At 39.2% G+C, this 26,973-nt stretch overlaps 1 protein-coding gene across 1 annotated transcript in view; it reads right to left on the bottom strand.

Moving 5' to 3' along the window:
* CFAP96 (cilia and flagella associated protein 96) overlaps positions 1 to 26,973 on the bottom strand; it is a 67,126-nt gene that overhangs the window by 3,081 nt on the left and 37,072 nt on the right. The window contains exons 5-6 of the mRNA XM_004457786.3: positions 16,847 to 17,026; positions 817 to 986 (exon numbers count right to left, since the gene is read on the bottom strand). Coding sequence (XP_004457843.1) covers positions 817 to 986; positions 16,847 to 17,026 — 350 coding nt within the window. The remainder of the gene's footprint in view (positions 1 to 816; positions 987 to 16,846; positions 17,027 to 26,973) is intronic.

Raw genomic sequence — 26,973 nt, 5'->3', positions numbered from 1 at the left:
TTAGGATCTTGCATGTACACACAAAAATGATGAACTGTCTTTTCTAATTTAAATTCTGAACTCCTAAGAACCTCTTTTTCAGTTTTGACAGTATACAAAAACCTGGATAAAATTCAGTTTTAAGATACTTTAATAATATACATATACTTTTCCTCAAAGCATTATAAAGTGATATTAACAGCTTTTAAAATTAAACTGAATGTTTCCTGTTTTCATAGAAAGTTATTTCAAAGTTAAGAATAGAAATCTTGGCATTATTAAGATTCATGATAATTGCTAAGAACTTGGAGCCCACATACACATGATAATTTAACAAGGGCCAAAATATCCCTTTGAGAAATAGACAATGTTAGCATGTCTAGTACTAAGTAGTACTATTAGTAGTACTATTCAGTATAATACTGAATAATACTAAATACCACTATGTAGTACTATTACTGAATAGTACTAAATACCACTATGCCAATCGCACTATATCTAAAAATTTCAAACCACTCACAATAAAGTGTTAAAGATTTGCTTTAAAAATTATGGTATACTACAATGGCTCAGATACAGAGTGAATTAAATATAAAAGTAATCATGGGATAGATAAATTAAGCTTTTTCAATTGGGAATTTTAGAATATGGGAAAGGATAATTCATACAACAAAGGGCAGGCATCTGGAAGGAGCTGAAATTAATAAAGTCACCAAAATATGTTATGTATAAAATTATATATATATATCTGTGTGTGTATATATATATAATTTGAAGAGGTCTAAAAGTTGATAACAGGTTTTTTTGGTTTATGGGTCAAATGTAATATATTCCTACCTTTTGACATTTAAGGTCATTATACTCGTAATTGGTCTACTTTTTGGTCCACTTGGTGGATGAAAAATCTTGTCACCTTTGCTGGAAATGTGCTGTGCCAATTTCACCACATAAGGGTCAGAAGAATGTGAAGGGTAAGGGTCAAATGTCCCTGCCTTCATTCCACCAGCCTTCAAAGAGAAATGACACAATCAATGTGGTGTTTACACTGATTCCAGCAAGTTATGTTCTAAAGAAGTTCATACATATCTTTGTATTATTTATGGAGTTGGTTTTATATTTAAAGTTGTCTAAACTCTTTAATTCAAACAATAGAAAAGGGTCTACCTAACACCAATTTTGTAGGTTAAAACCCTTTACCTGAAAGTTCTATATTAAAATGCAAATGGGGGAGGTGGACTTGGCCAGTGGTTAGGGCGTCCATCTACCACATGGGAGGTCCGCGGTTCAAACCCCGGGCCTCCTTGACCCGTGTGGAGCTGGCCCATGCGCAGTGCTGATGCGCGCAAGGAGTGCCGTGCCACACAGGGGTGTCCCCCGTGTAGGGGAGCCCCACGTGCAAGGAGTGTGCCCCGTAAGGAGAGCCGCCCAGCACGAAAGAAAGTGCAGCCTGCCCAGGAATGGCGCCGCACACATGGAGAACTGACGCAACAAGATGACGCAACAAAAAGAAACACAGATTCCCGTGCCGCTGACAACAGAAGTGGACAAAGACAATGCAGCAAATAGACACAGAGAACAAACAACTGGGGTGGGAGGGGGAGGGGAGAGAAATAAATAAATCTTCTTTCAAAAATGCAAATGTTTGTAGGAAAGTAATATTCTAAACTATTGTCAGGCATTAATATTTTAGTAAGAGTTTATCAGATCAGGTATCTTCAGTAGGGATGGGCTTACTACTGAGGGAAGGAGGCTCACTTAGGTCAGATAATTTGGATAGGGAAAGGTGTTAGGGCTCAAAACCAAAGGATGAGAAAAGAGGTCAAAAGTAAGGCTTGTCCCACAGGGAACCAGGTAACATGAGTTACTAAACACCAGTCATTGAGGATTGAGGGAAGACACTCCAAAAAAAAAAGAAACAGAACATCAAAGAAGGTGAGAAGAAAATTGATCTACTTTTCAATTTTCTTATAGTCTATTAAGAGAAGTCAATCAAAATACATGTATGCATGGTTTGACTTTTTAAATTGATAGGACAGGATTCGTCTTTGCGTTATATGTTATCACCAAGAATTAATAACCTGGAATCATAATAAACTTTCCCTTGTATACTTAAGCCAAATACACATGAAGATTTAATTTATTTGATACGGTATTATTTTTCAAGTTTTCCAGATTGAAGACATATGGATTATTTTGAAGAGCAATAAATAATATGGAAACTTAAGTAAAACAAGTTGATCAATAAAAATAGAAGCAAACTTAATGAAGTGAAAATAGAAAAATATGTATGATCATCAAACCCACCAGATCTTTAAAAGATAAGTAGATAGGATTGTGGGAAAATGGTGGAATAAGAAGCTCGAGGAATCAGACCCTCCACTAGACCAAATATTAAACAGGCAGGAGTGGTATGAATCAACTATTTTCAGAACTCCGGAAGAACACTGTACTACATCCAGGGAAGAGTGAGAGAAAGAGGCTGGTAAATTGTGGTAAATTGCTCTCTCTGTAATGCCCAGCAGCAGGCCACCTGGGACCTGGCCATTGCTCCAACCCACACTGGACAGGCAGTAGCGGAGAACAGTGGGGGATGGTGGCCAAGTGGTGGGCAGAGAAAGCTAAGCTCTCGCTGAAACAACTGAGAGGGGTTGTGAACCTGCTTCGGGGTACAAGGACCAGGACACTGCTTCTCAACTCCAAGGAGAGTGGGGAGAGAGAGGAGGCGGTTGAAATAGCAAGCTGGGAGTTACCGGTCCTCCCGGCCGCTGGGAAGGGCTCCCTCCCCTACCCCCAAGATAATGAGCCAGGGCAAAGCTCCTGGGGATTGTATCTGAGTGAGAGAAGAGCAGACTTCCTCCTCCCTGCCAGCTCTTCAAAGACACACAGAGCGCAAGGCTGCAGCCTAGGAAGAGGGGATCACATCAGAGAGAAGGGACATCCTCAGGCAGGCTGCCCCATCCAGCACCTAGGTAGAGGGGGTCACATCAGAGAGGAGAAGGGACCTCCTCAGGCAGGCTGCCCCGTCCAGCACCCGGGTAGAGGGGGTCACATCAGAGAGAAGGGACCTCCTCAGGCAGGCTTCCCTGCCCAGTGTCTAGGAAGAGGGGGTCACATCAGAGAGGAGAAGGGACCTCCTCAGGCAGGCTGCCCTGCCCAATGTCTAGGAAGAGGGGGTCACATCAGAGAGGAGAAGGGACCTCCTCAGGCAGGCTGACCCATCCAGCACCCGGGTAGAGGGGATCACATCAGAGAGAAGGGACCTCCTCAGGCAGGCTGCCCCGCCCAGCACCTAGGTAGAGGGGGTCACATCAGAGAGAAGGGACCTCCTTAGGCAGGCTGCCCTGCCCAGCGCCTAGGTAGTTAGAGGTGTATTTGAGAGGAGAAGGAACAACAGGCCAAGCAGCAGGCCTGCAGGGAATCTAACTTGCCAGAGAGAAAAGGGGTGGGTAGCTTCAGAAAGGCTGTCTAGCCCTGGAGACAGATCAACCCAGTGGAAGAATTCCTGCCTAGCATGTACAAGGTCCCTGGTTCAATCCCCGGCTCCTCTCTGAGAAGTGATACAGGGGTATGAGGCAACCAGCTGAAACTTTATGACAGGGAACACACTGACATTCTCTCTGTATTAGCTTTTCCTAGATCTCTTGTCTTCCTTAAAAAGGAAAAAAAAAGCTTCCTTTTTATTTTCCTTATTTTACTCACTAAAACCTGGCTTACAACCTGCAGAGGACAGGCTGCAGGGTGATGACTGGTGAAGAGCAGCAGCCTGAGAAGATCCTTGGGGGTCTAAGAGGGAAGGCTGTTATTCAGTGTTTACCTTTGTTTTGTGAATTTTCTTTTTTGCCTTCTACCTCTTTTTTAAAAACAAGTAGCTACTGTATTGTTTTCTTGTTGTTTTGTTTCCCCTTCTTTGTTTCTGTTTTTTTCTTTTCTTTTGCTTATGAATTTTCTCTACCTACGCAGTATCTTTTCTCTCCTTCATCTTTATATTTTCTGTTTTCTGTTGTTGTTCTTTCATTTTACCTCTTTTTGCTTGATCTTCAATCTACTTGTTCTCATTTCTCTCTCCCTCCTGCTTTCTCTGTTTTCTTTCTTTTACCTTTTTTTCTTTCTTTTACTTTTTGTTTTCCCTCTTCTCATCATTCAGGCCTTTTAAATTATTCTATACTTTTTCTATTCTGTTTCTGGTTTCATTGTTTCTATTCTGCTTTTCTAATCTTATTCCTCTATACTTCTTACTCAGGTTAATTATTCAGTTTCCTAGGTCTTGTATGGTCCCTCTCCTCCCTTTTACTATTATTCTTTTTCTCTCCCTAATCTTTCTAGTTCTCTGGTCCTAACTTTCTTTTCAGGGGATCATAGACAAGAGCAAGGAAATAGAATAAGAGGAATGGAATGTCAAAGTGAAACCTTATCACATTCAAAAACAACAAAATAGAATCATAGAGTAGAAAGAGAAGCTAATCAACTGAATAAACCCATCAAGATAAACAGATGCCTAGATGCCAACAAAACATTATGAGCCATACTAAGAAACAGGAAGAAATGGCCCAGTCCAACAAACAAACTAAAAACCAGGAGGAGATGCAGAATATGGAACAACTAATCAAAGCTGCCCAAATAAATATCATGAATCAACTTAATGAAGTGGAGGAAGAGATTAAGGATATTAAGAAGATAGTGGGAGAACATATGAAGGAATTGTAAACATACATAAAAAGATAATGGATATGATGGTGATGAATGGCACAATCCAAGAAATCAAAAATACAGTGGATGGGAAGTGGGCATGACTCAACTGATAGAGCATCCGTCTACTGTATGGAGGGTCCAGGGTTCTATCGCCAGGGCCTCCTGACCCATGTGGTAAGTTGGCCCATGTGCAGTGCTGCTGCGCGCAAGGTGTGCCGTGCCATGCAGGGGCGCCTCCAGTAGGAGTGCCCCATGCGCAAGGAGTGCACCCCATAAGGAGAGCCGCCCTGCGTGAAAAAACCACAGCTGGTCCAGGAGTGGCACCACACACATGGAGAGCTGACGCAGCAAGATGTCACAACAAAAAAAAGAAGAGATGCAGTTTCCCAATGCTACCGGATAATGCAAGCAGACACAGAAGAACACACAGCAAATGGACACAGAGAGCAGACAATGGGGGTGAAGGAGAGGGAAATAAATAAAATAAATCTTAATAAAAATACACTGGAAGCATATAACAGCAGATTTGAAAAAGCAGAGGAAAGAATTAGCAATGTGGAAGACAGTACGTCTGAAGTCAATCAGATAGTACAACAGATAGATAAAAAAGAAAAATCCTGCAGGGGCTTAGGGATTTAAACAACAGCATGAAACACACAAACATATGCATTACAGGCACCCCAGAGAGAGAAGAGAAGGGAAAGGGGACAGAAGGAGTGTTGGAGAAAATAATGGCTGACACTGAGCAAATAAATGGAAGAAAACGTCACTGAACATACAGGATGATAGATCTTAGTGATGAAAGGCAAAATGTCAAAAAAATGTTTTAAATGTTTTTCATTATTTTTTAATATCCTAATTTTTAAATTTTATTTTTAGTATTTTAAAATTTTTCTTTATTTTGTTTATATTTAAAACTATCATTATTATTCCATTTTCTTATTAATTGTATCTGGGTATTTTATTGGCTTCATTTTTGAAGATGTTTTGGATCACAGAAGAGTTACAACTGTGGCAGGGGAGGACCATTGGTGTGGAGTGTCAGTGATGGGGGATACATGGGAGGAAGTTCACCAGAGCATACAAATAAGGCATATAAATATTTGCAAATGTTCATGGGACACTGCTATAGTGGATGGAGATTCACACAATAACCAAAATATCAAATTCCCATCCTGGGAAGCTCTGCCACATTCTCTAATGAAACAGCAACAATCCCCCAAGTACAGGGACAATGACTAGTGAAGGAGGATGGTCCACTGATGGGCCCTTGATATTGATGACTATGCTTATGAGCCTTGGCTCTTGAAATTGCAACTTAGCCTAGTGTTGCAGGTTGCCTAAGAGTTACCTACTAGGAGCCTCCTCGTTGCTCAAATGTGGACTCTCTCTAAGCCCAACTCAGCATATAAATGCAATAACTTCCCCCCCAGCATGGGACATGACTCCCAGAGATGAGCCTCCCTGGCACGTAAGTATTACTACCAAGTACCAACAAGCAATGCAAATAGAAAAGAAAAAAAAAAAGACCTTGACCAGAAGGGGGAAAAGGTAAAGACAAATAAGTTTACATGGTTAAGAGACTTCAAGGTGAGTCAGGAAGTCATTCCAGAGGTAATGCTTATGCACATCTCAGCAGGATCTCATTGACAACCAAAGTAGATATTACCCCAAATAGTGGGTCTCCAGAGGGCTCTGGAAACACCCAGACACTATAGTCAGGCTGATAGCTCAGGAGTTTAGTCCCTTGCTAGTGGGCCTTATTTTGGAATTTATGCTCCCCAGTGTGACAGAGTTGGACTCAGTTGTGGTTTCCCTATACACGGCTCTTCTGTCCTTCTCTATGAACTTAAAATTAGTACTAAAGTTTGTAGGTATACATCCAAGAGACGTAAATCTTTGGGCTGTCCATGTGCCAGCTGGGCCCTGAGCCTCAAAAGAGTTGCAACACCTACTCTCCAGTTCATTGGACTCACCCAGGACAACTAACAAGGAGGAAATGATGCATAACCAACATACCGAGGAACCAAGAGAGTCTATAACTGCAAGCAGGAGAGTCCCATTCATCAGCCATATGGGATCAAAGCCCCCCAACCCCCAATTAAAGGTGGAATGGTGGAATGGACATCACCATCCCAGAATCCTCAAGACTGGGGAATGAACTATGGACTAAAGTAGACCTACTAGTATTCTACTATAGATCTATTGTGATTCTAGCAATGGAAGAAATATCATTAATGTAGAGGCAGTGGTCACTGGAAGTACTGAGTGTAGAGAGAGGGAAAAACAAGTGTAATACAGGGGCATTTTCAGGACTTGGGAATCATCCTGAATGACAGATACAGGCCATTATATATCTTGTCAACCTACAGAATTGAGTGGGAGAGAGTGCAAACTACAACGTAAACTATAACCCATGCTTACTGGCAATGCTCCAAAACGTGTTCATCAAGAGCCACACTAACAAAATGTACCACACTAATGAAAGAAGTTGTTAATGTGGGAAAATGTGGGAGGTGTGGGGAGCAGGCATATGACATATATAGTCTCTAACATTTATGTAATCTAAGTATCTTTAAAAAATTTTTTAAAGGCAGTAGCAGAGACTGAAGCACTATGTACTTCCTCAGAGCTGCAGAGGACAGTTGAAGCCTGCACTGGCAGGGCAGTTCAAAAAAGTGCAGCTTTGGGAAGCCATGGAAGATGTGGATATCCTTCCTGGTCTCTCCCTCAGTCCCACTCCAGGGGCAGGATGGAGACCCAGTTTTCCTTTTGTAGTTACCTGCTTTTGTTCTAGATGAGAAATACTGACTTGGGGAACCCCACTCCAGGGCCCCCCCCCCCACCCAAAATTTGCCCTCCAGGCAAAAGTAGCTTGAGACAATCAAAGCAGTGTAAGATTAATTTAAGTGGATAGTCTGGGGCAAAGGCTTTAAGTTCAGGTGTGAACACCCAGGAAAGAGAGAAGATGTGTTGGTTTGGAGCTGAACGTATCCCAGGAAAACATGTCCTTACACAGATTCTGATCCTGTGAGTGTGAACCCATTGAAAATAGGACCTTTTGATGAGGTTACTTCAGTTAAGTGTGGCCCACCTCAATCAGGATGAGTCAATCCTATTACTAGAGTCTTTCATAGGAATGAAATTCAAACACAGAGAAAACCACAGAGGGAGCAGCCAGAAGCTGAACACCAGTAGAACCTGGAAGAGACCAGGAGATGCCACCCTGTGCTTGCCATGCGGCAAGTTAACCATGAGCCACCAGCAGCTGGCCTGAGATCAGCAAAGTCTTTGGGGGAAAAGCATCACCCTGATAACACTTAGATTTGGACTTTCCTTTACCCGCAAAAGTGTGAACAAATGAGTTCCCATTGTTTGAGCAGACCCATTGCTTGGTATATGCTTGAGCAAAGGAAACTAAATCAGAAGGCCTGTCTTCTGGGAAGTACAGAGGATGTTCAAAAGCCACTACCAAGCACAAGCCCAGGACAGGATATAGGACCAGAAAAGTCAGGGAGAACCCTGCATTTTGCATTTCCCTTAGGTGGAATTTCCTGACAGGAGGGCAAACATTCAGGAAAATCTCTGTCATATGAAAGGATGGTTAAAAGCTCAAGAAATAGACATTTCAGGGAATAAATCCCAGAGTTAACATTTAAAAATATTAAAATGTACAGTGTGCAATGCAACAAAAGATTACAAGACAAAGGGGAAATGGCCCATCCAAAGGAAGAGAATAAAATTCCAGAAAACACCAACAAAGAAGACTAGACTGTGGACATATGGAACAAAGACTTTTTAAAAAAATGATCTCAAAAATTCTCAAGGAGAAGTTGTTGACATGGGAAAAGCAGGGGGTGTGGGGAGTGGGGCATATAGGAATCTCCTATATTTTTTAAGGTAACATTTTGTGTCATCTATGTATCTTTTAAAAATAAATTTAAAATATATTTTTAAAAATTCTCAAGGAGATGAAGGGAATTACAAGAAAGAACTAAAGGGTCTCAGGAAAACAAGGAAAGAGCAATATGAGACTCGTAGTAAAGAGACAGAAATTTTAAAAAGGAACCAGAACCTTTGGGAAGATGGCAAACTAGAAAGACACGGGACTCTCTTCACTCCTCCAAAAAAAAAAAAAGCTAGAGGACAGACAGAAATGTCCTGGAAAAAATCTTCTGGGGTTTAGGACACCAGGGGAAGGCTAGACACAGCCCAGAAGAGAGAGGGGCAAAGGAAAAGAATCTTGATGGCAATAATGTGAGTTAAAAACTTCAGCTGCAAATGCTGGCACCTTTTCCCACCCTATAGACACTTTTGAATTCTCAGGCCTCTGGACCAGTGGCTACAAAGGGGGCCCCAGGGATCACCTCCCCAAGAAAGGGAAAGAGAGGGACACACCTAAGGCTGACTCAGCTTTTGACCCACAAGTGTGGTCTGCTGTGACCCAGGAGCCCTTCCAGGCCAGGTGGGGATGTGACATTGTTTGCTTTGGTAGCCCGAAAGGGACAAAGGAGATCCAACCCTTTCAATCTCCCTCTCTTCTAACCAGGCCTGATTGTTGAGGATGCAGAGGAGAGTGGAATTACTTCCGACCAAGGAAAAGGGAGGGTGCTGCCAGAAAAGCTTGGAAAACTGCCTCTGAGAAAGTTTGAATTACAAGATTCTTGGCCTCCAGGAAGGATCCTCTGTCACCTTGATCTGGTTCATATCGCAGCAAACACTCTGGACCAGACATTGAACTGAGAGGGCTGTCAAAGGGCGCCATCTTCTGGCAGGCCAAGGAAGTACACATAAGGAAATTAAAAGTAAATAAGAGAGGTATTTTCAAGTCTAACAGTCTCCCTCCCCAATTCCCTAGGAAGCAGATCTGCAAACCATTACTGGGTCAAGGGCCTACATTTGACCAACTAACAGGGACAATCCTAAAGACTCAGAACCATGAATCAAAAAACAGCAATATCACATAGCCTCCCACCACCAAATCCTATGAAAGAGAGAAATCAAACATCTGAGTAAACTCACCACCTTAATCAGATGCCTAGACATCAGCAAAAAATTACAATCCATACTAAGAAAATGGAAGAATATGAAGGTGACTTTAAAATACTCACAAACAGAAACTAAAGAATATATGAAAGGCCCAGAAGAGATGCAGGATTGGAGACAACTAATCAATGGGTTGCAAACAAAATTCAAAAATCAAATTAATGAGTTGTTGGAAACTGAGGCACAGTGGCCTCTCAAGGAGAAACATGCTGTCTCCATGGCTACCCTTGCAATCTAAGGAATGTGGTAATTAAGAGTTCCGGGCAAACAGGATGAAGCTGTGAAAAGCTGAAAAAAAGATGAGCAGATAACATTTGTGTAGTAAATAGAACACTTATCTTTGTACCTTGAGATAAGATTTTTTTAATTCCTGAGACCATGAGTAATGTTGATGGTTAACTGCATGTTGCTGCTTCTACCCACGTGGACTGGGGTATATATAGCGCCCCTTGTGAACAATAAAGTTGTCTGAGGAGTCATTACTCGCAGACCCCCTGATACCAGCTCTCTCGTTCTTTCTCTTTGTTTCCTTCTCCCTTTTCTCTTTCTTTCATTCCGATACCCTTCGGGTCCAAATCTCCAACAATGAGTTGAAAGACAATACAGCTAAAGAAATAAAGGACATGAAGACACTGAGCAAACACAAAGAATTTGAAAACCTGAATGAAAAATAACAGAGGGAAGCAGATGGGACTCAAGTAATTGGGCTCCTGTCCACCGTATGGGAGGCTCCAGGTTCAATTTCCGGGGCCTCCTGATGAAGGCAAGTTGGCATGCACCACGATGGAGAGCTGACAACCTGCACTGCCACAGCAAGCAGACAGCGAGCCACACAAGGGAGTGGGGGAATAAATATAAATATAAAGTAAAATAACAGAAAAAAATAACAGAAAATTCATTCTTAAAAAAAGAGTTCATGGGAATGAAAGACAGAATAGATGAGATAAAAAACACATTAAAAAACAACAGCTGAACTGTTAGAAGAAAGAAAAAGTGATACAGAAGACAGAACAATTGCAAAGAAAGAGAGAAAAGAACAAAGGGAAAAATGAATGGAAAAAATCGAGCAGGGGCTCAGGGAGTTGAACAATAACATATAATGCAACAGCTTGTGTTTCATGGAGTTTCAGAAGGAGAAGAGGAGGGAAAGGGGGCAGAAAGAGTATTTGAGGAAATAATGGCTGGAAATTTCCCAACTCTCATGAAAGAAATGAACTTAGACTTACTCCAAGACACATACTACTCAGAATGTCAAACGGCAAAGATAAAAAGAAAATTCTGAGAGCACCACGAGAGAAGCAAACCATCACATACAAGGGACATCTAGTAAGACTTACTGAAGATTTCTCATTAGAAAACCATGGAGGTGAGAAGAGGAGGTAGCAGTTTCATATGGTTATGAATTCCAAAAATAGATACTGGATTATGTTTGTAATCTGATCTGTACCTGGGCATGATTGAGTTATGATTAGGGCATTGAGTACCCACCCCTTGGTGGGTAGGGAGTACAGATAAAAGGCATGGCAAAGAACAGAGTTGAGGGTTTCTGATGTTGGGAGTTTTGATGTCGGAGTTTGATGCTGAACACTTAAGCTGGAGCCCCAGGAAGTAAGATCACAGAGGAAAGAGAAGCCAGCGCCAGGAAGGAAGGAACCTTGAACCCAGAGAAAAGCAAGCCCCAGGAACGTAGGAACCCAGGAAGCCTGAGCCCTCGCAGACATCGGCAGCCATCTTGCTCCAAATAGACTTTGGTGAGAAAAGTAACTTATGCTTTATGGTCTGGTATCTGTAAACTCCTACCCCAAATAAATACCCTTTATAAAAGCCAACCAATTTCTGGTATTTTGCATCAGCACCCCTTTGGCTGACTAATACACAGTGATATAATACAATTAGGATACTGAAAGAGAAAAACTGACAGCCGAGAACTCTTTATCCTGAAAAACTGTCCTTCAAATATGAAGGTGAGTATAAAATATTCTCAAACAGAAACTAAGAGATCATAAAAAAGAATCCACCTTTGCAGGAAATATTAAAGGAAGCCTCACAGCCTGAAATAAAAAGACAAGAGAAAGGGGCTTGGAGGAGAGTATAGAAGGAAGAATAGCAGAAAGGACAATCAAAATTATTAAAAGACAGATGAAAATAAAATATGACATATAAAAACCAAAGAATAAAATGGTAAATCAAATAATGCATTTATAGTGATATCTTTGAATGTGAATGGATTAAACTCCCTAACCAAAAGATATAGGCTGACAGAATGGATTAAAAAAACTTGAGCCATCCCTATGCTGCCTACAAGATGCTCACCTTAGATCTAGGGATACAAACCTGCTGAAAGTGAAAGGTTGGAAAGAGATACTCCATGCAAATAGTAACCAAAAAAGAGCAGAGGTACCTATGCTAACATTGGGCAAAACAGACTTTAAATGCAAAAAATTTATAAGAGATACAGAAGGCCATTATATATTAATAAAGTGACAATCCACAGGAAGAAATAACAGTCATAAATGTCTACAATAGACACCAAATCAGGGTGCCCCAAAATACATGAAGCAAACTGGCAAAACTGGTGGGAGAAACAGAAGTTCTACAATAATAGCTGGAGACTCCAACAAACCACTCACATCATAAGACAGAACAAATAAACAGAAGATCAACAAGGAAACAGAGAACTTGAATAATATGATAAACGATCTAGACCTATCAGACATGCAGAATGTTGCATCCAAACTCAGTGGGTTACACATTCTTCTCAAGTGCCCATAGATCTTTCTCCAGGATAGACCACATGTTAGGTCACAAGGTAGGCCTCAATAAATTCAACAAGATTGGTCCTTTGATGAGGCTACTTCAGTTAAGTTGTAATTCACCTGAATCATAATGGATCTTAATGCTCACTGGAATTCTTTATAAAAGAATGAACTTCAGACACAGAGAGAAGGGCCAGGAAAGTTAGAAAGTGAAAGCAAGAAACCAAGAAGAGAAGGGAGAGACCAGCAGACACCATCATGTGTCTTACCATGTGGCAGAGGAGCCAAGCATTCCTGACTGCTGGTCTTTGGGAAGAAAACATCACCTTCATGATACCTTGATATGGACATTTTCCCAAAAGCTAGCAATAAGCAAATAAATTCCCACTGCTTAAGAAGAACCATTTCATGGTATTGCATTAAGCAGCCTAGAAAACTAAAACAAGGAGGGAATACTTCCTAATTCATTCCATGAGGTCAACAATACCCCATACCAAAGTCAGATAAAGATACCACAAGAAAAGAAAATTACAGACTAATACCTCTTATGAATATAGATGCAAAAATCCTCAACAAAATATGAGCAAAACAAATTGAACAGCTCATTAAAATAATTTTACACAATAATCAAGTGGGACTTATCCCAGGTATGCAAAGGTGATTCAACATAAGAAAATCAATTAATACACCACATTAAAAGAATGATAGGAAATAAAACCCATAATCATCTCAATTGAGGCAGAAAAGGCATTTGACAAAATCTAGTACCCTTTCTTGAGAAAAACACTCAGAATCCTAGGAATAGAAGGAAACTTCCTCAACATGATATAGGAAAAGCCCACAGCTACCATTTTACTTAAAAGTGAAAGACTGAAAGCTTTCCTTCTAAGATCAAGGACAAGACAAGGATGCCCCTTGTCATCACTGTTATTCAACACTGTACTGGAAAGTCTAGCCAGATAAATTAGGCAAGAAAAAGAAATAAAAAGCATCCAAATTGGAAAGAAAAAGGAAAATTACCCTATTTGCAGATGACATGATCAGATATACAGAAAATCCTGAAAAATCAATAACAAAGCTCCTAGAGCTAATACATGAATTCAGCAAAGCGGTGGTATATAAGATCAAAACCCCAAAATCAGTAATGTTTTTATGTACTGGGAATGAGCAGTCAGAAGAAGAAATAAAAAAAAATTTTTTCACTCACAATAGCAGTTAAAAGAATCAAATATCTAGGAATAAATCTAACCAAGGATGTAAAGGACTTGTACATAGAAAACTAAAAAACATTGCTAAAAGAAATCCAAGGAGTCTTATAGAACTGGAAGGATGTTCCATGTTCACAGAATGGAAGACTAAATATTGCTAGATGTAAATTCTACCAAAAGCGATTTACAGATTCAATACAATCCAAATCAAATTCCAACAACCTTCTTCGAAGAAATGGAAAAGCCAACCATTAAACTTATATGGAAGTTAAGGGGACCCAAATGGCTAAAGCCATCTTGAAAAAGAAGAATGAAGTTGGAGGACACACACTACCACAGAAATCAAAACAGCATGCTACTGGTACAATGACAGACATATTGACCAATGGAATCATATTGAGAGTTCAGAAATAAATTCTCACATTTAAGGCCCACTTATTTTTTACAAGAGGGCAAAAATCACTCACTGGGGGAGAGAATAGTCTCTTCAACAAATGATGCTGGGAAAACTGGACCTCCATATGCAAAAGAATGAGGGTGAACCCCTATCTCACACCATATATAAAAATCAACTCAAAATGGACCAAAGACCTAAATATAAAAGCCAGACCATAAAACTCCTGGAAGAAAACATAGGTAAGCATCTTTAGGACCTTTTGTTAGACAATAGTTTCTTAGATTTCACACCCAAAGCATAGGCAACAAAAGGAAAAATAGATAAATGGGACCCTGCCAAAATTTAAAACTTTTGTGACTCAACGGACTTATCAGGAAAGTCAAACAACAAGCTATGCAATGGGAGAAAACATTCATGAACTGCATATTGGATAAGAAGTTAATATCCAAAATATAAAAAGAAATCCTTCAACTCAACAAAAATAAGACAAACAAGTCAATTTTTAAAATGGGCAAAAGTCTTGAATAAACACGTCTCTAAAAGAGATATACATATGACCAAAAATCACATGAAAAGATGCTCAACATCATTAGCCATTAGGGATATGCAAATCAAAACCACAATGACTTACCATTTCATACCCGCTAGTATGGCTACTATTTAAAAAAAGGAAAATGACAAGTATTGGGAAGGATGCTGAGCAATAAGCATACCCTTTCATTGCTGGTGGGAATGTAAAATGGTACAGCTGCAGTGAAAGACAGTTTTGCAGTTTCTCAGAAAGTTAAGTATTGAATTATTATATGAGCCAGCAATCTCACTTCTGGGTATATACCCAAAAAAATGGAAAGCAGGGACTCACAGAGAGGTTTGCACACCGATGTTCATACCAACACTGTTCACAGTTGCCAAAAGATGGAAACAACCCAAGTGTCCATTAACTGATAAATGGACAAACAAAATGTGATGTATATATGCAATGGAATATTATTCAGTCATAAAAAGGAATGAGGTTCTGATACTTGCAACAACATGGATGAACAGTGAAGACATCATGTTGAATGAAATAAGCCAGACAAGGAAGGACAAATATTATATGATTTCATAGCAATGAAATCATATAGTATAGGGTTAGGGAATAGGGAGTTAGGCTTAAAATGTAAGAGTTTCTATGTAGGATGTTGGAAAAGTTTTGGTAATGGATGGTAATGATAGCAGCATAACATTGTGAATGTAATTAATAGCACTGGATTATATTTTTTAATGTTGTTAAAAGAGAAAATTTTAAGTTGTATATATGTTGCTACAATGAAAATTACAAGACAAAAATAAATAGAAAAGTCTATATTAGAATTAATGAGAAAGAAGGGACACCCATATATATGAAATACCAAATATAAAATATTTTTGTAAACCTCTATGTTAATAATTTTGAAAATGGAATAATGAATTATTTTCTAAGAAAATGTTAACCATCAAAATTGATTCAAGAAGAGATAGAGATAGCAGAGGTAGCTCAAGTGGTTGAAAAAGATCGAAATTAAGCTGGATCCTTACCTTACTCTTGACATCAAATACATTTCAGAATAAAACTAATAGGATAAACCAAGAATGGGAGGGAAAACAATTTTGAGAATGGTATAAAACTCAGCACAAAATATTAATAAACTTGATACCAAATTATATGAATAAACTATATGAATAAATTATATGAATAAACTATACCAAATTTTTAAATTTCTGAACACAAAATACCATAATCAAAGTCAAAGATTCAACAGGCTAAAATAATTGTTTTCAATACAAATAACAAATGAACACTCTTCTTAAAAAAGAAAAAGATCTTACAAGTCTGTAAGAAAAAGACAAACATCCTAATAGAAAATCCACAGGGGAAATGAACAGCCAATACATGTGCGGGGGAGGGGGGGAGTATAGACTAAGGTTTATAATCTATTAGAAATACTTTTATTTTTATTCACACTTGTAAACCTCTGAAGGGAGATGGTGAATTTTAATAACCGTTTCAAAAACTTAAAAGTGTTCTGACCGTGAAGATTTTGAGAACAACTAGGCCTAGGATCTAGATAGGTATTTGAAATGTAAATTCAAATACATTTGAAGTAATTACTACTTACTTCATTATAAGAGCTTCACTATCCTCTAAGGCAGCCATGCTTTGTTCATAATTTTGTAAAAATGGGTATTATGATTCTTGAAATTTATACAACAAAGGTCTACTAATTTACATGATGTTTACTCTCCTGTATGCTAAAACAAAAACCATAAAATGGGTTGGCTTAACAAAAGGAATTTATTGGCTCAGGATTTCAGAAGGTAGAAGGGTGGCTGGCTTCCTCCCAAGTCAGTATCTTCTGGCTGGCTGGAAATCTTTGGGGTTCCTTGGCTTTTCGGTCACACGGCAACATTACATGGTGGCATCTTCTTTCTCTTCCAGGTTCCATGGACTTCCATTCTCTTGCTTCTCTTGAGGATTCTTCATGTTCAATTTCCATTTTTATAAGGACTTCAGCCATATTTGGGAAAGGCCCACCCTCACTCAGTGTGGGCACACCTTAACGAAGAACATCTTCAAAGGTGCTATTTACAAATGGGTCCACACCCACAGCACCAGGGGTTGGGACCTACACATGCCTTCTATGGGGGATATGATTCAGTCCACAACACATGGGTAATAAGATAATTTGACAATGAGTCAGTATTTCTTCCTAACACCTAATTTAGTTTTCATTCTAAAGATTCTAACTTACCTTTTTACCAGGAGATGAGGGCTTAAAAGGGACTGCAACTGTTTCCTTCTTCTCTGCTTTGTGAATTGGTGGCAAAGGTTTCTCAGAGGAATAAGGATTATTGTCAAAATATTCCCTTGGGTAAAGATTTAATTTGAAAGGTGACCCTTTAATTAAACGACGGTGAGTTTCATTCTCTGTCTGCAAATTTAAAAGTTTGAAATTAATAGCATAAATTACTCAAATTGTAAGAAAAGTAACATAATCGTGTTCTTTTAAATTTTAATATAAGCATCTAGAATTCTTAATATTAATATATGGTTTTGGGTTTACTTTTCTAAACCATTCCTTTCTTAAGCTCAGTTTCTATGATAGGAATGATATGCCTACTTAGCATGCACAAGCACAACTATGATTATTCACTTTGGATATAAATTTATTTCATGTATAGAGACCTACTTATTACTTAAACAAATCTACATAAAATATCTAAACAAAAGATTCATGTCAAGATAAAACCCTAGTTACTTCCTCTTTTTTTTAACATCTCAGGGATTCTTGTAAAGTTACTTATCCTATTTTCATGTCACATTTTCTGCAACTATAAATGAGGATGATCATCTCTCCCTGCCAGCCGAATGCTGTTATTAAGATTAAATTAAATTATGTATAAAGAGAACCTGGCACGTGGTAGGCCCTCAATAAATAGTTTTTACTTCTAAACAAAGGAATACTTAATTTTTAATATTACCATATTATTAGCTATCTAACGGATCAACAAATCAAAGATCATTTCCTCTCCCACATTTCAATATTTTCAATGGGACAAAGCACTAATGTATAAGAATTTTTAGCTGCTAATAAAGTAGAGAAAAAACCACGTGACAAATTAAATTCTAAAAGACAACTGTAAAGGAATATTGGTATTTTTTCCTTTTTTCAAATCTAATATTTCATTACTCAACAAACTGAACTGAAAAATTTTGGTAACTGAAATCTGAAACAGTTAATCTAGGGAAGACTAATTTTCATTGCTAGGAACCATATAGAAGCAAATTCAGAACTTTTCACTCTTTATGGATTTTCCTTTCTCCAACTGCAGGAAATTCATTCATTCTTGGCAATCTACTCTCCCTGCTTCCACATTACAACAATGGTACTGATAATTTAATTATTACATTTAGGTTTCTTGGAGAATGTGTCCAAATTTTAGTTTTTATGGAAATTATTTAAATGAGAAAAAAACAAGCTCTGCCTCAGAGATTTCTAATTCTTTTGAGCTACTGTATGGCCCATTACTCTGCAATTTTACAAGTTGCTCCTGGTGACTCTGATGCAGGCTATCAGAAGGCCATGTTCTAAGAATCATCAGAGAGTGGTCACCTTTTACTGGAAAAATACTGTATTTTAAGAGTACTCTGTTTGGAACTGATCAGCACATGGTGTGTGGGAGGGTGACTGTAAGACAGGAACTAACCAACTGAAAAGAGTAAAGGTAACAACGTTCAGCTCTCACATAGACCTGGGGGTAGTGCTGGTTCTTATCAGCAATGCTAAAAAACTTCACGATTCATAGGAATTGGGTAAAGTACACAGAAAGGTATGGATTAGTACTGGGAAATAATTAGACCTAGATGGAGCATTGTTTCTGTCCCACCTAACAAATCTTAAAAGCAGGACTTGAAAAGATCAGGCTATTTCCAAGGAACTAAACCACATACCAGAACAAAGTCCAAGAATATAAAAATACAAAAATATACAGCACCTAAAAAGGCAAAATTAACAATTTCTGACACCTAATCAAAAATATCAGTATAGAAGTTGAACAAGATGGTGGCATAAGATGCTCCAGGGTACCATTCCCACAAAGAACTTTTGACCAACTACCAAAAAGTGGCTGAACCATCTTCCTCAGTATCTAGAAAATAGTCTAATGGTTGCAGTAACTGGGCAAGTGCTCAATCAAGAAAACAGCTTTAAAATGGTAAGAGAAAAAACAGACAGGAAAAAAAATGGTAGGGGAAGGTCCTGGTCTCCCCCCCACCCCACCATGCAGGCAAGAAGGCACCAAGGTGAAATGCTTAAAGTGTTCTACCTGGCAAGACTGCCTTTCAAAATTGAGGGAAGGGGAGTGGGTGTAGCTCAGTAGTTTGAGCACCTGCTTCCCATGTACAAGGTTCAATCCCTGCAATCTCCTTAAAAAAAATTGAGGGAGAGATTAAGACATGCCCAAATTAACAAAAACTGAGGAGAAGTGTCATCATTTGACCTGTTTTATAAGAAATGCTAAAGGTAGTTCTTCAAACTGAAAGGAAAGGGCACCAGACAGTGAATTAAAGTGGCATAAAAAATTAGAACAGAGGCTGGCTGGCACCTAGGGGAAAGGTGGGCGCAGGGGAGGGGCCGCCGCTCGGCGCCGAGACCCTCTGCAGCTGCTCGAGTGAGGAGAGAAGCCCAGGGCCGCGCCCTCGGCGCTCGCCTCATTCTTCTCTTGGCCACCAGGGCGGTAGGAGCTCCCCGCACGCTACTCCGGAGCCCGGCGCGGCGTCCTGGCGCCTTCCCTGATTGACAGTGTGGCCGTTTTTTTTTTCTCGGTTTTCTCTTTCCCTCTTGTCCCTCATCTTCCACTTATTTTATTTTAATTCAAGTATACAATAGGTGCTACAGGGAACACCTCACATTTGCTGGGTTTTCCCATCCTCCACTGCCTCATTTCTGTGTGAACTGATTTAGGCTACCTACACTATCCCCCTTCCCCTGCATCTTGATATCCACTATCATCTACTGTCTCTCCTATATTCCACCCCCCACCTCCCGTTCTTTGATCCACAAAGTGTCTAACTCTTAATTTCTAATACCTTTGTTTTGTTTTCTGTCTGTTATCCACTCTTGAAACTATTACCTTTCTTTTCTTTTTCCCTCTCTCATGAAAACAATAGCTTTGTAGTTCATACCATATTCCTCCCATATTCAGTCATCTACTTCATAAAAGGTACTCTACCTACAGCTATAACTCTATACAATCTACATGAATCTAACCTCCATCCTCCCAGATCTCATATTCTTGCTTTGTTAACATACATCACCAATACTACTTTACACTTTTCCCTTGCTTACACAATTGCCTTTCCCCAACACTAATACGTTCCTCTAAAGTGAACTTAACCAACAACAAGTAACTAGAATAAGAAGAAAAAAGTGACAAAGAGAAGATATAACACCTATGCAAAAATAACAACTAATTAACCTCCAAGAGCAGACAAAGAAGCTAAGGAACTGATTAAATTCGTCAAAATAAAGAGATGACCAGAAAGCAACAAAAATCTACAAACCAAACCAATAATCAGGAAAACATGGCTGAATCCAATCAACAAACCAATAATCACGAAGGGGAGCAAAACTTGGCACAAGCAATGAAAGATCTCAGAACATTTATCACCGACAAATTTGATGCAGTAATGAAAGAGGTTAACAACATGAAGACATCACTTGGAGGGGAAATTGCAGACATACGCAAAAACATAACAGATATGATGGGAATGAACACCACAGTTCAAGAAATCAAAAATACACTTGCAGCAAATATCAGCAGACTAGAAGAGACAGAGCAGAGAATTAGTGATGTGGAAGACAGTACATCAGAAATCAAACAGATAGTAGAAGGGGTCAATAAGAAGATAGAAAAAATCCAATTAGGATTTAGGGACCTGAATGACAATGCAAAACGCTCAAACATACGTATTATAGGCATTCCAGAAGGTGAAGAGAAGGGAAAGGGGTCAGAAGGAGTGTTGCAGGAAATAATGGCTGAAAACTTCCCAAATCTACTGAAAGAGACAGATGTACATATCCAAGAAGCACAGCACACTCCACAAGTCATAAACCCCAACAGGCCCACCCCAAGACATATACTTGTCAAATTATCCAATGCTCAAGACAAAGAGAAAATCCTAAAAGCAGCAAGAGAAAAGAAAACCATCACATACAAGGGAAGCTCAATTAGATTAAGTGCTGATTTCTCTTCTGAAACCATGGAGGCAAGAAGACAGTGGTATGATATAGTCAAGGTACTAAAGGAAAAAAATTTCCAACCAAGAATACTCTATCCAGCTAAACTAGCATTCAAAAATGATGGAGAGTTCAAAATATTCGCAGACAAACAGAAACTGAAAGAGTATACCAACAAGAAACCTCCCCTTCAAGAAATTCTAAAGGGAGTTCTGCAGGAAGAAAGGAAAAAACAGGAAAGGCAAAGTTGGAGGAGAGTATAAGACCAACAACAACAACAAAAAAGACAAAAAAAAATATACAAACAAAATATGACAAACACAAATCCAATCAAAATATGGCTAACACAAATAATTCCTTGATAGTAATAACACTGAATGTCAACGGATTAAACTCACCTATCAAAAGATTCAGACTGGGACATTGGATAAGGAACTATGACCCATCCATATGCTGTCTACAAGAGACACATCTTAGACCCAGAGACGCATGGAGATTGAAAGTGAATGGCTGGAAAACAATCATACAAGCTAACAATAACCAAAAAAAGGCAGGAGTAGCTATATTAATATCAGACAAAATAGACTTTAAATGTGAAACAATTGTGAGAGACAAAGAAGGATACTACATTTTAGTGAAAGGGAAAATCTGTCAAGAAGATCGAACAATCATAAATATCTATGCCCCTAACAAGGGTGCCTCTAAATACGTCAGGCAAATGCTGGAAAAACTAAGTGAAAGAATAGATACATCTACAATTATAGTGGGGGATTTTAATACACCACTATCAACTCTGGACAGAACATCTCAAAAGAGAATCACCAAAGAAACAAAACATCTGAATAGTATATTAGAGGAGCTCGATCTAATAGACATATATAGATCGCTACACCCAAACACAGCAGGATATACGTTTTTCTCAAGCGCACATGGATCATTCTCCAAGATAGATCATATGCTAGGCCACAAAGAAAGGCTGAACGAATTCAGAAAGATTGAAATCATACAAAACATTATCTCTGACCACAGTGGAGTCAAGCTGGAGATTTGCAAGGGACAGAAGCCCAGATTTCACACCACGATTTGGAAATTAAACAGCACACTCTTAGAAAAACAGTGGGTCAAAGAGGAAATCTCAAAAGAAATCAATGACTACCTTGAAACAAATGATAATGATAACACAACATACCAAAATTTATGGGATGCAGCAAAAGCAGCACTGAGAGGGAAGTTTATACCCATAAATTCATATATCAAAAAAGAAGAAAGAGCAAAAATTGAAGAACTAACTGCACATTTGAAGGAATTAGAAAAACAACAACAAAGTAACCCAACAGGAAGAAGAAGGAAGGAAATAACAAAGATAAGAGCAGAACTAAATGAAATAGAAAATAAGAAAGCACTTGAACAGATAAACAAGACCAAGAGCTGGTTTTTTGAGAAGATTAACAAAATTGACAAACCTTTAGCAACACTAACAAAGAAAAAAAGAGAGAAGATGCAAATACACAAAATAAGAAATGAGAAAGGCGATATCACCACTGACCCCACAGAAATAAAGACTATCATAAGAGGATATTTTGAAAAACTATATTCCAACAAAAATGACAATCTAGAGGAAATGGACAAATTCCTAGAAACACATAAGCAGCCCATATTGACGAAAGAAGAAATTGATGATCTTAACAAACCAATCACAAGCAGAGAGATAGAATCAGTTATTAAAAATCTCCCAACTAAGAAGAGCCCAGGGCCAGATGGCTTCACAGGTGAATTCTACAAAACATTCCGGAAAGAACTGACACCAATCCTGCTGAAACTATTCCAAAACATCGAAACAGAAAGAACATTACCCAACTCCTTCTATGATGCCAACATTACCCTAGTACCAAAGCCAAACAAAGACATCACAAGAAAGAAAAATTACAGACCAATTTCTCTAATGAACCTAGACGCAAAAATACTTAACAAAATACTTGCTAATCGTATTCAACAACACATTAAACGTATTATACACCACGACCAAGTGGGATTCATCCCAGGTATGCAAGGATGCTTCAACATAAGAAAATCAATCAACGTAATACACCATATAAACAGATTGAAGGAAAAAAATCACATGATTATATCTATTGATGCAGAAAAAGCATTTGACAAAATACAACACCCTTTCTTGATAAAAACACTCCAAAAGATTGGAATACAAGGGAATTTTTTGAACATGATAAAGAGTATATATGAAAAACCTAAAGCCAATATTGTTTACAATGGAGAAATCCTAGACTCCTTCCCTCTAAACTCAGGAACAAGACAAGGATGCCCACTGTCTCCGCTCCTATTTAACATTGTCTTAGAAGTACTTGCCCGAGCACTGAGGCAAGAACCAGAAATAAAAGGCATTCAAATTGGAAAGGAAGAAGTCAAAATTTCATTATTTGCAGATGACATGATCCTATACATAGAAAACCCTGAGAGATCTACAATGAAGATTCTAGAACTCATAAATGAGTTTAGTAAAGTCGCAGGTTATAAGATCAATGCGCAAAAATCAGTAGCATTTCTGTACACCAATAATGAGCAAGATCAGGAGGAAATCAAGAAACAAATACCATTCACAATAGTAAATAAAAAAATCAAATACTTAGGAATAAATTTAACTAAAGAGGTAAAGAACTTATACACCGAGAACTATACAAGATTGTTCAAGGAAATCAAAGAAGACCTAAATAAATGGAAGACTATTCCTTGTTCATGGATAGGAAGACTGAACATTATTAAGATGTCTATCCTACCAAAACTGATCTACACATTCAATGCAATCCCAATAAAAATCAATGCAGCCTTCTTTAAGGAACTAGAAAAACTAACTATGAAATTTATTTGGAAAGGAAAGAGACCCCGAATAGCCAAAGACATACTGAAAAAGAAAAACAAAATTGGAGGAATCACACTACCTGACTTCAAAACATACTACAAAGCTACGGTGGTGAAAACAGCATGGTATTGGCATAAGGAGAGACACATAGACCAATGGAATCGAATTGAAAGCTCTGATATAGAACCTCACATATACAACCATATAATATTCGATAAAGCCACCAAACCCTCTCAACTGGGAGAGAGTGGCCTATTCAACAAATGGTGTCTGGAGAACTGGATAGCCATATGTAGAAGAATGAAAGAGGATTACGATCTCACACCTTATACAAAGATCAACTCAAGATGGATCAAAGACCTAAATATAAGAGCCAAGACCATAAAAACCTTAGAAAGCAGTGTAGGGAAACATCTACAGGACCTTGTAATAGGAAATGGATTTATGAATATCTCACCAAAAGCACGAGCAGCAAAAGAACTAATAGATAAATGGGACTTCCTCAAAATTAACGCCTTCTGCACCTCAAAGCAGTTTGTCAAGAAAGTAAAAAGGGAGCCCACACAGTGGGAGAAAATATTTGGCAATCATATATCTAATAAGAAACTTATAACTTGCATATATAAAGAACTCCTATATCTTGAAAATAAAAAGATAAACAACCCATTTAAAAAATGGGAAAAAGACTTAAATAGACACTTCTCCGAAGAAGAAATACAAATGGCAAGAAAGCACATGAAAAAATGTTCCAAATCTCTAGCTATCAGGGAAATGCAAATCAAAACTACAATGAGATACCATCTTACACCCATAAGATTGGCAGCTATGAAAAAAACAGAAGAATACAAGTGCTGGAGAGGATGTGAAGGAAGGGGAACACTTATCCACTGCTGGTGGGAATGCAGAAGGATCCAACCATTCTGGAGGACAGTATGGCGGTTTCTCAAAAAACTAGCCATAGATTTGCCATATGACCCAGCAATACCACTGCTGGGTATATACCCAGCAGAACTGAAAACAAGGACACAAACCGATATATGTACACCAATGTTCATAGCAGCATTGTTCACTATTGCCAAAAGTTGGAATCAACCCAAATGCCCATCAACAGATGAGTGGATCAATAAAATGTGGTATATACACACAATGGAATACTACTCGGCTGTAAGAACAAACACACTACAAACACATGTGATAACATGGATGAATCTTGAGAACCTTATGTTGAGTGAAGCAACCCAGACATTGAAGGACAAATACTACATGACCTCAATGATATGAAATAAACAAGCTGCCCTAGATAGCAAGAGACTGAACGATGGCTTACAGGAAATCGGAGGGTGGAGGAAGGATATGAGCCGATGTCTGCAGGGGTGGAATTTAAGACGAGATGGTGGTAAGTATGAACACAAAGAAGAGATAAAAGGGGGGCAAGGGGTTGCCTTTGGTTGGGGCTTTGCGGGTTTGAGGGTGGCTGGGGAGGGACGGATGGGTAACGTTGCCCAAAAGTGGGGGGAGGGAGGGGTAGCATACGAACACAGGAGAGGGTCAGGTGTTGGTGGAGAGTAAAATGCCGAGAAAATCATATCAAAATATAATAAAGAGGGTTACCTGTTTAGAATGCTCGGAGGGGAGGGTCTGATGCAGGACGGGCTCCTGGGGAATGTCTAAATGCTCATTCTGCCAGAGTGGGTGACACCATGGGGTAGAAACCCAAGTAGTGAGAGTGGGGGTGGACTCACATCCTGGGGAGGACTAATGCCACCAAATAGAGGGAACTGTATCCCTCGAGAGAAAGGGTGGCTCCCAGGGCATTGGGGCAGTTGAGCAAGTTAGGCCCTGAACACTATTCCATCTATCTCTGGAAGTGGCTCCTCAGGAAACGGAGGTTGGCTGTCACTGTGGGCACCAAGGTGGAAGGGAAAATGGATGTTAAATGTGTGGAACCAAAGTAAATGGGGGATAAGAGAGGAGTTTCTTGAGAGTACACAAGGATGGATATAAAACATGTAATATTACACCATAACATATAGGAGATGACAGACTGATAATGTAAACCATAATGTAAAACATAGGATAACTAAAAATGTAAAGAACTGTGTATCCTAAAGTATGCACCATAATGTAAGCACAGATGTCACCTTGTTAGAAAGCTAATGTCTCAGACTCTGTACATCACTTTAAGTAAATATGATATGAATAGGGCGTAAGAGTATCACTGTGGAAGGGAAAAGGTTTTCTGGTGGATGTGTGGGAGTGCTGTATATTATATATATACATTGCTGTGGTCTAGGACTCCTGTGAAGAAAAGCTGAATAATTGGGGGGGGGGGGGAAGAAAAAGATAGGATGTGGAATTTTTTCAAGTCAACATTCTTTATCTAAGTTCTTTATCTAACTTTATCCAAGTTCTTTATCTATCCTTTAAACCCATCGCTATATGCCATTCCCTAGTAAGGGACCATGACATTATATTGGGCTTCAAATTTCGGGGAGTTCTGGATCACAGAGTGTTTCAACAATGGCAATGGAGGGATACTGGTATGGGATACCAATGACAGGTGATATATGGCTGACAGGGAGCTGTACAGAACATATGTCCAGGGTGCATGGTAATGTTTGGATATACTCATAGTGGCAACAATTAAAAACCACAGCAGGGGGCGTACTGGGTTCCTGGCCAGTGGTGCTCTGTCGTGGTCCCTAGGGGAGCAGCGACAGTCTCCCAGGTACAGTGGCGGGGACCGGGAGGGAGTGAGGGTTCAACAGTGAGCCCCTGATGCTAATGACTATGCTTGTGAGCTGATAAGCCTAAAATAAGAACAAGGCCTAGAGCAACATTGTGCCTGGGAATTTCCTCCTGTCAGCCTTCATGTTACTCAAATGTGGCCAGTCTCGAAGCCAAACTCAGCATGTAAATGCAATGCCTTCCCCCCAGCGTGGGACATGACACCCGGGGATGAGCCTCCCTGGCACCGAGGGACCACTATCAACTACCAACTGATGATGCAACTGGAAAATGACCTTAAACGGAAGGTTCAATGCGGATCAGCAGAATATCCATGTCTACATAAAATACCATGACTTTAAAATGCTGTTTGACCTAAAATAAGGGGGAAATGGAAAGGAGAAATGAGTTTATATGGCTACGAGTTTCTAAAAAAGAGCCTGGAGGCTGGCAGAAGGATTGCCCTCATGCACAACTGAACAGAGTCAGAGAGACAGATAAAGCAGATACAACCCCCAGATATTGGTTCCTTTGAGGG

Source organism: Dasypus novemcinctus, chromosome 29 (assembly GCF_030445035.2).
Source record: "Dasypus novemcinctus isolate mDasNov1 chromosome 29, mDasNov1.1.hap2, whole genome shotgun sequence".
NCBI lineage: Eukaryota > Metazoa > Chordata > Mammalia > Cingulata > Dasypodidae > Dasypus > Dasypus novemcinctus.
The sequence above is the reverse complement of the archived record's forward strand: the minus strand, read 5'-3'. Positions and strand labels throughout refer to the sequence as shown.